This window comes from Panthera onca, chromosome B4, assembly GCF_046562875.1.
Source record: "Panthera onca isolate mPanOnc1 chromosome B4, mPanOnc1 haplotype 2, whole genome shotgun sequence".
NCBI classification, from domain to species: Eukaryota; Metazoa; Chordata; class Mammalia; order Carnivora; family Felidae; genus Panthera; species Panthera onca.
The window spans coordinates 129149254-129161904 of NC_138345.1; the positions used below are offsets into that span (position 1 = coordinate 129149254).

At 57.7% G+C, this 12651-nt stretch overlaps 1 protein-coding gene and 1 long non-coding RNA gene across 3 annotated transcripts in view; one reads left to right on the forward strand and one right to left on the reverse strand.

Moving 5' to 3' along the window:
* The window catches only part of TOM1 (target of myb1 membrane trafficking protein), a 42568-nt gene that overhangs the window by 12762 nt on the left and 17155 nt on the right, over positions 1-12651 (forward strand). For both annotated transcript variants that reach the window (XM_060656496.3, XM_060656497.3), the window contains exons 2-6: positions 6463-6547; positions 9756-9834; positions 10703-10852; positions 11175-11309; positions 11435-11581. In XM_060656496.3, coding sequence (XP_060512479.1) covers positions 6463-6547; positions 9756-9834; positions 10703-10852; positions 11175-11309; positions 11435-11581 — 596 coding nt within the window. The remainder of the gene's footprint in view (positions 1-6462; positions 6548-9755; positions 9835-10702; positions 10853-11174; positions 11310-11434; positions 11582-12651) is intronic.
* LOC132693812 (uncharacterized) lies at positions 5557-6501 on the reverse strand. The gene is made up of 2 exons (XR_009616970.3): positions 6385-6501; positions 5557-5838 (listed from the first exon to the last, which is right to left on the reverse strand). It is a non-coding gene; the product is annotated as an uncharacterized LOC132693812 (long non-coding RNA).

Sequence of the window (12651 nt, forward strand, 5' to 3'; positions counted from 1 at the left end):
CACACCGTGTCCTATCTCAGTGCCCAGTCTTTTCTGTCATGCCACTCTCACCTTTGTGAGGGCCATTGTGGCCTCCCACTGGACCGTCAACTTGCTGTGGGCAGGACCTGGTTGGTTTTGCTCACCAGAATCTCTCCCAGCACCCGGATGGCAACAAGCAATGAGTACGTTCAAGAGGCACATAAGGTCGTGGTTAAGAGTATGGATGTGGTAGGGGCGCCTGGGTGGCTCAGTCGGTTGAGCGTCCGACTTCGGCTCAGGTCATGATCTCACAGTCTGTGGGTTCGAGCCCCGCATCGGGCTCTGTGCTGACAGCTCGGAACCTAGAGCCTGCTTCGGATTCTGTGTCTCCAGCTATCTCTGCCCCTCCCCCACTTGTGCTAGTTCTCACCCTCTCTCTCTCTTTCTCTCTCTCTGTCTCTCAAAAATAAGTAAGTGTAAAAAAAAAAAATTTAAAGAGTAAGGATGCAGTAACCAGACCTCTCTGAGTCTGAACCTCTGCTCTGCAATGTGGAAGCTGTGTGACCATGGGCAAGACACTGACCTCTCTGTGCTCCTCAATTTATTCATCCTCTGTTTTAAGGATTATGGTGAGAGGTTCGTGTGAAGGCCCGAGTCCCGTGATTGGTGCTTACTGAGCGTCCAGTGAGCATGCTGGTGGTGATGGTTGTCATCGTCCTCTGTGACCCAGATGTGTGACCGAATGGTAGAAAGGCATGCCAGGCAGAAGCCCAGGGGCATGCAAGAACAAGGCCCCAGCAGGAGCAGAACACAGCCAGTCTTGGCTGAGGTCAGTCCCAAATGTCCCTCTCGGCCCCTGAAGACTTCAGGATTTTGACCCTCAGGCAACTGAGGGGGGTTGGAAGTGCGGGGGCGGGGGGGCGGGGGGGATCCTGGATAATTTTCAGACCGAAGAAGGTACTGGTTGGATTTGTGTTTGAAGAGAAGAGGGTGGAGGTGATGGTCTAGGCCTCGGAGAGGTGACAGGGCCTGAATGAGAGCTGATAATGGAGCCCGGGGCAACTCGGAGATGGGTTGAGTAGTGGGAATTCCCAGATGTAGTGGCCAGCCGTTGGAATGTGCAGGGTGGTGAGGAGAAGGCTCTAGGCTGCTCCCCCACCCCCAGGGCTGACTTTGGCAGCAGGTGGTCCTGGCCATGATTCCACCGAGCACCCGCAGACGCGGACTTCTCCAAAAGCAGTGGAAGGAGCCAAGAAGGCGACTGTCTTCCAGCTGTTTGGGGTCCCCCCAAGAAAGAGCAGGCAGGGAGCAGGGGCAGGGAGCTGGCATGTCTTCGGTGGCCGCTCTTGCCCGCTCTCAGCCCAGGTCACAGTCATGGTACTTAGCCGTGACTCATTACTGCTCTTACGTGATGTCGTGCGCGCATTGTCTGGCTACAAAGTCTCATTGTGAGGCAGGCAGCCTTATCTCGGTTTCCCAGAGGAGAAAGCAGACCGGAGAGGGCCTGCCGTCCCCAAGTTAGGACACGAAGCTAGACTCGTCGCATTCCAAGGCCTGTGCCACTGCCCAGCCTGACTCTGCCTGCCATCCCGCCAGGCAGACTCTCCGGAACCTTCCCGGAAGGTGGCGTCTGCACCAGGCATGACGCGGGGAGAGGGGACAGGCGCACACTAGCCCAGCGGTCCACGGCCACGGGACTGCCGGCCCCCGACGGCAGACGGGGAGGCTGGCAGGGCCTGGCGTCCTCGGGAGCTGGGACAAGAGCAGAACAGCTCCCGGGACCTTTGACGACTGCCACCCACAGCCCAGAGGCCGGCGAGCATTCTCCTGGAACCGGTAACCACTGTCAGTGTTCGTACTCCCCCTTCCTGAAATAGCAAGCTGAGCCACTTCTGTGGTCAAAAAGCAAAAACAAAACAAATATCCCCAGGTTCCTGTGGGTTTCCATTTCTGCCCTTGATGGAGTACGCCTACTGCCCCGGAAAGTCTCACTGAGGACGTGTGAAAACCCCCCCGGTCGGGCCATCTGCTCCCCGGCTTGCAGGGAGGTGGCCGCGAGGCCCCAGGCTGGGCCCATCCTGCTCTGGACACACCTGTCTCCTACTGAGTTTGCCCGGGTGGACCTCGCACCTCCTCCCCTCCCTCCTCTTCCTCCTCCCTCCTCTTCCTCCTCCCTCCTCTTCCTCTCCCTGTTGAGGCTGACTGAAACCCCAGCCCCCCAGAAGACTCCAGCGTCTGCCTGGCTCTGCCCGCTGCTGGCGTTGGGACTGGAGAGCTGTGCTTGGGGGGGGGCCTCAGACCCGTGCTCCGGCTCCCGCACCCCCCGATTCCCTGGCCTGGCACCTCCTCCGGCTTCTGAGTGCCCCGCCGCCCCTTAACGGCCACTTGCCTGTCCAAGATGACCTTGATCCCTTCTAAAACCGCGCTGCCCCTCCCCCAGAAGAGAGGCGCCCCTCATGTTCAGGCGTCCCCCGGGGGGCCTAGTTGAGGAAGCCCTGGCAGGCCTGCTGGTGGAGCGAGGGATGGGGAGGAGGGGGCAGGGGGGTGCTTCCGGGAAGGCTGAGCTCCCCGGCCCCTGGTGACCACTGTGTGACCTCCCGGCACCTCAGTGTCCTCATCAGTTAGATGAGGGCAGTGACACACACGTCACAGGCTTGGGAGGATTCAGCTGCCTGCTTTGTGTAAATAGCTAACGGCACTTGGTGTGTCAGGGGCTGTAACTGGAGAGGGTTGTTGCCGAGGAAGGGCACGCGGGCCAGGTTGAGGGCTGGGGAGCCTTGGAATCTTTGGGGCACAGGATGGGCATGGTCCCTTCCAGGTTTCAGAAAGCTCACTCTGAGGCAGGAAGGGCATGGGGTGGGGGAGGGGTGGGGGACGGGTGGGGGGGCCAGGAGCCAGGCAGGAGGGGCCGGGGCAGTGGCCTGTCAGGCAGAGGCAGAGGGCAAGGTGACAGGGGCTCAGGTAGGACAGAGAATCCGGAGCTGGAGTTGGCAGAACACTGTGACCAGAGTCAGAGATGACTCGTCCTCTGGCCCGTGTGGCTGGGGACCGCTGAGGTGCGGTTTCTGGAGGAGTAGCACACTAGTGTGTTTAGCCACTGCCCCCCCCCCCCCCCCCCGAACCCTCCAGAATAGAGCCTGGCTTCCTCCGCTCAGCTCTCTTTAGCAAGCGTATGAGTCCCCGAGGGCGGGGAGTGTGCCGCAAAGAAGCCACACTCGGGACTTCATTGTGGGACGAATGAGCCCACCCTTCAACACTTTGAAAGGAAGCCGTCCTCACGCCCCCAGTCCCGTCCCCACAGCCATAGCCCAGGGAGAAAAACACCCCGTCCCACTGCCCTATCCCTACCCTGATGCCCCTGCTGCCTGGCTTGTGTCCCGAGCAGCTACCCCAGCGTCCATCTGGCCACAGGACCCAAGGCGGGACCCCTGGATGGAACTGAGGTCAGGCCAATTTCGAAACCAACGTCATGAAAGCCACAGTTATAGGGAGCTGACTGCCAGCGCAGCCCAGGCATTGTCCTGCAGGGTGGGCCCGCCTGCCTGGCCAGAAGAGGGCCCTGCCCGGTCACAGGGCTGGGGCTCAGAGTGTGCCTCAGCCCCTTTGGGCACCAGGGGGCGGGGGCCACATCTGTCTGGTCCACCGTTGTGTCCATCCCCGGTGCCTGGCACATGACTGTGCAGCCTGTGAAGGGTCACTTGGCCCCCCTGGGCCTCAGCTCTGTGTGAACAGAGAGAGTGAGCCTGCTGTTCAGGACTGCGGAACAGTCGCTGGGATCACGAGCTGCACGCACCCGGTCCGTTGGGTGCTGTTGGTGTGACAGGTGCCCTATGACCCTGTGCTCTCAGGTTCCCAGTGCCGGCAGGGGCCAGGCCTGGAGCCAGAGGAAAGGGCTATGACAGAGGGGGACGTGGGATAGTGCCCAGTGTCAGAACACCAAGGGTCTTACTCCCTAACCTTAAAACATCAACCGGTCCTGTCCTGTCCCACAGCCCTACCTAGGGTACGACACTTGCCAAAACAGGGTGATTTGTGTGATCAAACACTGGCCCGAAAAAGCAGGGGACCAGACTGTCTCTGTGCACTGTGGTGGAGCTTATTTAAGACCTGGGCTGCAAGGATGGATCCTAGAAGGGTACAGAGGGGAGTGACCTTGGCTCTGGTAAGCCCTCGGAATCCGCACAACCTCAGCTAGGTAGAAGTGATGGTTGCACAGCATTGTGGAGACAGGAAATGCCCCTGGACTGTACACTTTAAAGCGGCTGATTTTATGTTATGCGATCTTCACCTCAATTTAAAAATAAAAGAACCGGGGGTACCTGGGTGGCTTAGTTGGTTGAGCTCTTGATTTCAGCTTTGGTCATGATCCCAGGGTCGTGGGATCAAGCATGGAGCCTACTTATGATTCTCTCTCTGTCTCAGGGCATTTGGGTGGCTCAGTTGGTTAAGCATCTGACTTCAGCTCAGGGCATGGTCTCACAGTTCGTGAGTTCGAGCCCCACATCCGCCTGTCTGCTGTCAGCACAGAGCCGGCTTTGGATCCTCTGTCCCCCTCTCTCTCTGCCCCTCCCCTGCTCGCTCACTCTCTCTCTGTCTCTAAAAAATAAACATTAAAAAAAAGAAAGAAAATTAGGGGTGCCTGGAGTGGCTCAGTCGGTTAAGCATCCAACTTCAGGTCGGGTCATGACCTGGCGGTTCGTGGGTTCGAGCCCCGCATCAGGCTCTGTGCTGACAGCTCAGAGCCTGGAACCTGCTTCAGATTCTGTGTCTCCCTCTCTCTCTGCCCCTCCCCCACTCACTCTCCATCTCTCTCTCTCTCTCTCTCTCTCTCTCTCTCTGTCTCTCAAAAATAAACGTTTTAAGAAATTATACTAAAAAAACATACATTTTTTAAGAAAATTTAAAAAAAAAGATTCTCTGTCCCTCTCTTCTCTCTCTCTCTCTCTCTCTCTCTCTCTCAAAATAAAATAAACCTTAAAAAAATAAAAATAAAAAATAACAGAACTGCTGCCACTTACTGAGCACCTGTTCTGTGGCAAGAACCGTACAGATGCCCTGTTTGAGTTATCACTACTCCTTTGGGCAGCTCTGTGGGGTGGCTGGCATCCACCCAGCCTTCAGACAGAAACTGGCTCAGAGGGGAAGGCCAGGCCGCCTGTTGGTAATGGGAGTCGAGATTTAAACTACCCTGGGTCCTTTGCTTCATAGGTTAAGAATGTCTCTGGGAGGCGCACCCCGGTGGCTCAGTCGGTTAAGCATCCGACTTCCGCTCGGGTCACGATCTCATGGTCCGTGGGTTCGAGCCCCGCGTCGGGCTCTGTGCCAACAGCATGGAGCCTGCTTGGGATTCTGTTTGTCTCCCTCTCTGTGCCGCCCCCCGCCCTCGCCCCGGCTCCCTCTCTCTCTCTCTCAAAATAAGTAAGCCTTAAAAAAGAAAATTCTCTGGGAGGTTTGAGAGGAAACTGGTTCCCAGTAGGGCCACTGGGAAGTCGGGCTGGGGCCGGGGAGGCAGGTAGATTTACTGTGTTGTGTGCCGCTTGGGAACCTTTGACGTTTTGAACCACGTGAATGGTCAAAAGATACCAACTCAAAAGATAATAGAAAGTCAAGAAGGAGCATTTTATTTGCGAAAATAAAACACTGCCTCCGTAGTTTCATGTCAGAAACCAGCCCGCCGGATTGCTGTCCCCACTCATCCTTTTGGTAGACTGAGCCGCGAGGCCTCCTCGGTGATCATAGGACGGTGATGCTCCTGGCCTCACGTGGCCGCTGTAAGAATTAGGTGACATCACAAAAGGACAATACTGTATGATACCACTTCAGTGACGTGTTAGGTCATCGGAATCGTAAGGACAGTGCAGTGGCGGCCAGGGGCTGCTGGAGGGGGGGAATGGGGAGTTAGAAAGGGTGGTGGGGCCGGCTGTACCACATCGTGAGTGTATTTGATGCTGCTGAACTATACGCTTAAAAACGGTTAAGATGGCAAATGTTATGTGTATTTTAACACATGTTTAAAACGAAAAAATAATACAGGGCGCCTGAGCGGCTCAATCGGTTAAGCAGCCAACTCTTGGTTTCGGCTCAGGTCATGATCTCATGGTTTGTGGGCTCAAGCCCCGCATTGGGCTCTGCACTGACAGCGCAGAGCCTGCTTGGGATTCTCTCTCTCTCTCTCTCTCTCTCTCTGTTTCTCTTTCTCTCTCCGCCTCCCCCCCATGACTCACTCTCAAAATAAATAAATAAAACTTAAAAAAAAAAAAAGAAAAAGAATATAAAATGCAGCCAAAAACCAAAACAATTAAATGACAAAACGGAACAAGGTAGGTAACAGTTTGCACGCCACTTGGTCCTTCCTGAGGCCCCAAAAAGTACCCATCGTCCTCCTCCTCTCTGGCCCTTCCCGCCGCGTCCCACACCACACACCTGCACGCGGCTGAGTCTGCCTGTCCAGGACCCCCCCCCCCCCCCCCCACCGTGTAACTTGTGGTTTCTCCTCCGCAGAGAAGGCTACAGATGGCTCCCTGCAGAGCGAGGACTGGGCCCTCAACATGGAGATCTGTGACATCATCAACGAGACTGAGGAAGGGTGAGGCCCGCAGGCGAGGCGGGGGGGGGGGGGGGGGGGGGGTGAGGGACGGGTTGGCCAGCCAGCCGCAGTGCAGCCTGCCTCTTGCCACAGAGCCCCTCCCCATTCCCACCCCTCCTGGAGTGCAAGGGGAGACCCTCCTGTGGTCCTCGGTGCCAGGAGGGCTGCAGAGGTCCTCTGAGTCCCACCCCAGGCAGGAGTGTGGCATCTTAGACATTTTGGAACAAAGATTCCATCCAATGCTGTCATGAGATGGACAGGGGACCCAGAGATGCCCTTAGGGGGCCACCAGCCCACACGGCCTCTCTCAGGTCACAGCCTGGCCAACTGGACCTCTTAGGACATCACCTGGGCCACATCCTCGTGGGACGCGGCCAGCTGGTGGCTCCCAGCACTGGGACATGGCCCCAAGCACTGTTCTGCACCACATGGGCTGGAAGGGGCAGGGAGACTCCCAGCTTTCTCTGTGAGCGAGAACAGACTTTCATTTCCTTAAGATGTGGAACCAGCAGGGGAGGGGGCCTGAGGGGGTCAGGGGACATGGAGAAGGCAGTGACAGTGAAGCAGAACTGAGAGCCCATCGGCATTAGCCTTTGCCAAGCATTTCCGGTACACAGGTCACCCCAGGACACATGCTGTGGAGGAGGCACCGTGGTCTGGGCTCTTGGTCTCTGACTAGCACTCTCTGACCAGCTGTGTGACCTTGGGCAAGTCACTGTACCCCCCTAGGTCTTTGTTATCAGAGGCAGATATCTCTTTTAGATTCTTCCAGCGGTAAGCCCAAAGTCCCGAGGGGAGCAGAGAGGGAAAGCAGGGTCACTGTCCTCAGGAGAACCCAGGAAGGGTGGGAAGAGGTGGGACCACAGTCATCGGGAAGTACGGAACGATCTGAGAAATCAGAATCAACAGCTGGAGCGGGACCTCATTTCGCTCTCCATTTCTCACTGGGATAATCCAGCTGGTCTGCGGGGTCCTTCTCAGCCAAATGGTCCCTTTGTGGGGAAAGTGAGCCCAGGCAGCTGGAAGCGGGCAGCAGGCAGGGAGCACCGAGGGCAGCACACAGTGGCTACCGGCACCTTCCAGCATCCCCAGCGGGGGGCAGACCGCAACGGCAGGGCCACCGAGATAAAAGATGGGGGGCGGACAGGCTCAAGGAGCCCCTGAGAGGGCCTGGGGCTGCACAAACCCCCTGGAGAGGCAAGTCCCCATCTCCCTTATAAGCGTTGGCAGAACTGGGGTTCGGGCGTACTCGGGTTCAAGCACATATGCTGTTGACTTGAGCACTTCCTGTGTTCCAGGCGCTGCACGAGGCCTTAGGGACCCAGCAGCGGGCAGAGCAGATGTGACCCTTGGCCTTGAATCTCTGGTCTAGGTCTACCCCCCAGTGGGTTGTGGCCTCCCTGCCGTCCACTCTGGGCTCCTAGCCGGGTACTGAGCGCAACAGGCCCACAGCAATGGCACACAAGCCTGGATTTCTGATTCCCAGTGCTGTGCCCTCTCTCTGGGCTGCTCTGAAACGTGGAAACAAGTCCGTTTCGAGGGTGACGGCCTGCCCCAGGGCATTGGTTGAAAAGTTTCCCACCCTTCTGGGACAGGGGCCCACCCTGTCAGGGACCATGGTCCTTCACCCCACGTGTCCTGTTTGTCCATCACAGCCTTGACAGGCCTCCATGGCTCCTCCACCTTGCCTGCCGCCTTCGCTCGTGTGGGGGGACCCGTGTCGGGGTTCCTGACTTTCCTGACCCGCTCTTGACGGGCTCATCACTGAACAGACAGATGTCTGGCAGACAGCAGGACAGGCCCCAGAGGCCACTTCCCAGCCTAGGAAATGTTGCTCATGCTCCTGTAGCGTATGGGCTCTGGGAGGCCAAGTGTCAAGAGAGGACACGGTGCCCCTCTTTGGGGGGCGTCTTCTCAGCCTGGGAGCCCCGGGTGGGTGTCGTGTGACAGTGCACACCAGGGAGATGGGGGACTGGGAGTCGTGGGCGAGGCAGATTTTAGACGTGGAAGTTGGGGGCCACAAAGGCTTTTAGGCCAGAGCAGTCGGGGCAACATTGATTTCACCTGCACAGAGCTGAAGGGCAGGACGTAGGGGTGAGGCCACCGGCGTGCGTGGGCTGGGCGACAGATGGGGCAGGGAGGGCAGGCTGCCACCAGAGCCTTCAGGGCTCCCCCTGCACAAGGTATGCCCACCCTCCCTACCGGGATGGCCTGGGCCTCTTCAGCCTCTCCCTCCGCCTCCCCACACGGCCTCCATCCAGTCCCTCCCGCCTCTGCCTGAACCACTTCCCTCCTCCCCTCAGCTGGTTCCATCTCATCCTTCACGCCCAGCCGTGATGCCACCCCAGAGAGGACTCCCCTGACACCCACTCACTCTTACTGCGGGTCCCCCTTCTTTCCCACAGTGATGTGGGTCTCCCTGGTCATGTGGTCCTTGAGAGCAGACCCGCACATTCACCAGTGTGTCCCCAGCACCCAGCATGGTGCCAGCATGTGTGACTACTTAATAAGACCTGAGTGGAAGTGTGGGTGGAGAGAGGAAGTGGCCAGGATGAGGCCCCAGGACTCTGCCCACACGTTATTCGTTTATAAACCCCAGTGTGTATCAGGAATCCTTGGGGGTGTGATGAGTATACAGATCCCGGGAGAGCTTGGTTCAGGGACCTAGGGTGGGAGCCCTGGGTTTTGCGTTTTTAACAAACCCTCATACCTCCCCCCAAGAGGATTCTGGTGCAAGGGATCTGGAGAATCTCTGCCAAGTATTCATGCCCTACTGAGGACTTTGGCAGGGTAGGCAGTTTGTGTTGTGATTAGAACTTGTGTGTTCAACAGGAAACAGGACACAGGAAAGGTGGATGAGTGGCTGGCTTGGATGGGATGGGATGGGATGGGATGAATGGGATGGATGGAAGGATGGATGGATGGATGGATGGATGGATAGATGGGATGGGATGAATGGATGGGATGGATGGATGGATGGATGGGATAGGATGGATGGATGGACAGATGAGATGGGATGGATGGATGGGATGAACGGATGGGATGGATGGATGGATGGATGGATGGATGGATGGACAGACGGACGGATGGACAGACGGAACCAGCCCTGTTTTCCAGGGCTTCCTGATCTTAGGTAGGTGGCCCCATGTGTTGAATAAGAAGGTTCCATTCCTCAGCGCATCCTTCCTTTTGTCCTTCTTGTGCCCAGTCCCAAAGATGCCTTCCGAGCAGTGAAGAAAAGAATTGTAGGGAATAAGAACTTCCACGAGGTGATGCTGGCTCTCACGGTGAGTGCCCCATCCATCCGTCTGTCCCTCCATGGTAGAGCCACACCTCCCCCAGGCCTAGCAGGACTCCCAGCCACCCTGGGGCTCCTCTTCCAGGGGTTGAGAAGGAAAGGTCTGTGGGCAAAGTGCCGTCCTGTCTACCGTGCTGGCAGACACAGAGTGGCCATTTGGCAAAGTTCTCTCCAACTTCCTGGCATGGGGAGCAGACACCCTGAGGCCCACATCCCTCCAGACCCAGTCACAGAGAGCTCGTGCCAGAGGACCTGCCAAGTGACACAGAAGCTCGGCAAACCCAGAGCTCAGCAGGGCAAAAAGCCTGGCTGGGCAAATTGGGCACTTGGATGCCCTGGAAAGTGTGCATAAAACAAATGCCGGTGGCCAAGGACGGGCCAGGCGAGAGGGGGCATCCTGGCTGTCGGAGGGGTTTGGCTGCGAGTGGAGACAGCACTCTGTCCTGGCGTCCCCAGCAGCACTTACGTCAGGTGAATCCGGCTAAAGAGCAGGGCACTTCCAGCCAGGAAGGGAGAACAAGAAACGAGGAGGGAAGTTCAGCGCCTGGTCCTGGGGCTGCAGGGTCACCATGGGATTATGGAAGTTCACTGTGGTTTCCATTTGGAGAGCCACCCTCCCTCCAGACTGTATTCGGCTCAGAAGCAGCTTCAGGACAGGCTTCTGTGGGTACTGAGGCCACTCGGTGAAGGGCCACTAGTGGGCACACCAGCCCCCGAGTCGGGGCACTGTCCCCACTTCTCCGTGTTCCAGGGTCTCACTTGAGGGGGCCCCTCCCGTACTCAGCCTCTCCTCCGGGATGGAGGCCGAGTGCAAGGGTCCTGGGCGCTCCTGCTCACGGGCCCCTCACGGCCTCCAGGTCTTGGAAACCTGCGTCAAGAACTGCGGGCACCGCTTCCACGTGCTGGTGGCCAGCCAGGACTTTGTGGAGGGCGTGCTGGTGAGGACAATCCTGCCCAAGAACAACCCACCCACCATCGTGCACGACAAGGTTCTCAACCTCATCCAGGTGAGCGCGGGCAGGCCGGGCCAAGCTCCGTGCCAGCCGCCTTCTGGGGTGGGGAGAGAGCTTAGGACCTGGCCAGACAGCAAGACGCCCCCACCATCGCTGCTCTTCTGTCTGCTTCCAGCTCCTTCTCACGTGGGGCCGTCTTGGTGTCCGCTGACTGGAGGTTCTGAGTTCGGGGAAGGGGCTTGGTGGGGGCTATGTGGGCGCGGCGGTCCGAGGACCAGCGAGTCAGGGCATCTCTGCTCTCTGGGGGCGGATAGGTGGGCTCGCGGGGGAGATGGTGAGCAGTGGTTACCGGCCGTGTCCCCCTGTCCCCTCTCAGTCCTGGGCTGACGCGTTCCGCAGCTCGCCCGACTTGACGGGTGTGGTCGCCGTCTACGAGGACCTGCGGAGGAAGGGCCTGGACTTCCCAATGACCGACCTGGACATGCTGTCGCCCATCCACACGCCCCAGAGGGTGAGGAGACTCCTCCCGCAGGAGCAGCGGCGGGGGGGGCAGGTGGGGGAATTACCAAGCAGTTTCCCCGGCTGCTCTCTCTGACGCGCTTGCCCGCCTCGCTGATCCCGGTTTTTGCCCGCTAGACCGTGTTCAGCTCAGAGGCGCCATCAGGGCAGAGTTCTGTGGGCACTGACGCCAGCCATGGAGGAGACTCCACCCAGCACACCGCCCCCCTGCCCGTCCCGGCCGCACTCCCCAGTGACACACCCATCACGCCAACCCCTGAGCAGGTAAACAAGCCTGAGTCAGAGCCACGCGGGGCAGGGAGGGCCCCTCTCGGTATGGAAATTTCTATCTTCACAGCAGCCCCACTGGGTATGTATCATTCTTCCTGTTTCAAAGACGAGACTTAGATAAACTCACTTGCCCAGAGCCGCACAGCTCATCAGAGATGGTGGTGGGATTCAAGCTCAAGTCTGTCTGACTCCCAGCAGGCTCGGTCCTGCACCTCGGCTGTTCTCCAAAGTGTGTGCCCCACGGAGCCCCTCAGGCAGCACCGGGGAGAGTAAGTGCCCAGTAGGTGGCCCCTTCGGCAACAGCGTCTTCGTCTTCTTTGGGTGGTTTGTTTATGTGCTCAAATACGATTTCATCTGAGCAGAGGTTCTGGCTAAAAACAGTTTTAAAACATCTGCACAAAACATTTCTTTAAACCCTTGCTCTGCACCCATGATGCTTCCCACAGAGCTCCAAGAAGAAGGTTTGGGGTGTAGTGTAAGATTCCAGGGGCCGGGGCTCCGTGAGTAGCCCTGCAGGATTGCCCACAAGACTCACGACGCACTGACTTAGCTTCTGTCCCTCAGTTTCTTCCTCCTGGAGTGGGGGGCAAGGCCACCTGGCAAAGCCGCCTGCCCCCCAAGGGATATCTGCAGCCATCACCAAAATAAGCTGGATACATGCTCATTTCATTTATTTATTTTTAAGTTTGTTTATTTATTTAAGTAATCTCTGCACTCAGCATGGGGCTCGAACCTACGACCCCGGGATTAAGAGCTACATGTTCTACTGACTGAGCCAGCCGGGCGCCCCAGTGTGCCCCCATTTTAGACGTGGCTGTTGGGATGTGAGCTGAGGCCTCGTGTTCTCGGCATGCCCACTTTTGAGCTGTGTTACGAACTTTAGACCCATCATACCAGCTACATGTGAAAGCTTAGCTGTTAAAGATACTGGCAAGAGAGACACAGGTCTGTGATGGAAACAAAGTGAAACTTGACCTTCCAGAGTGGACCCACTAATCTCCTGTACTGTCTCATCTGGACTTATGAACAAACCTGCCAGCAGCCCTTCACACCCCAACCTATCT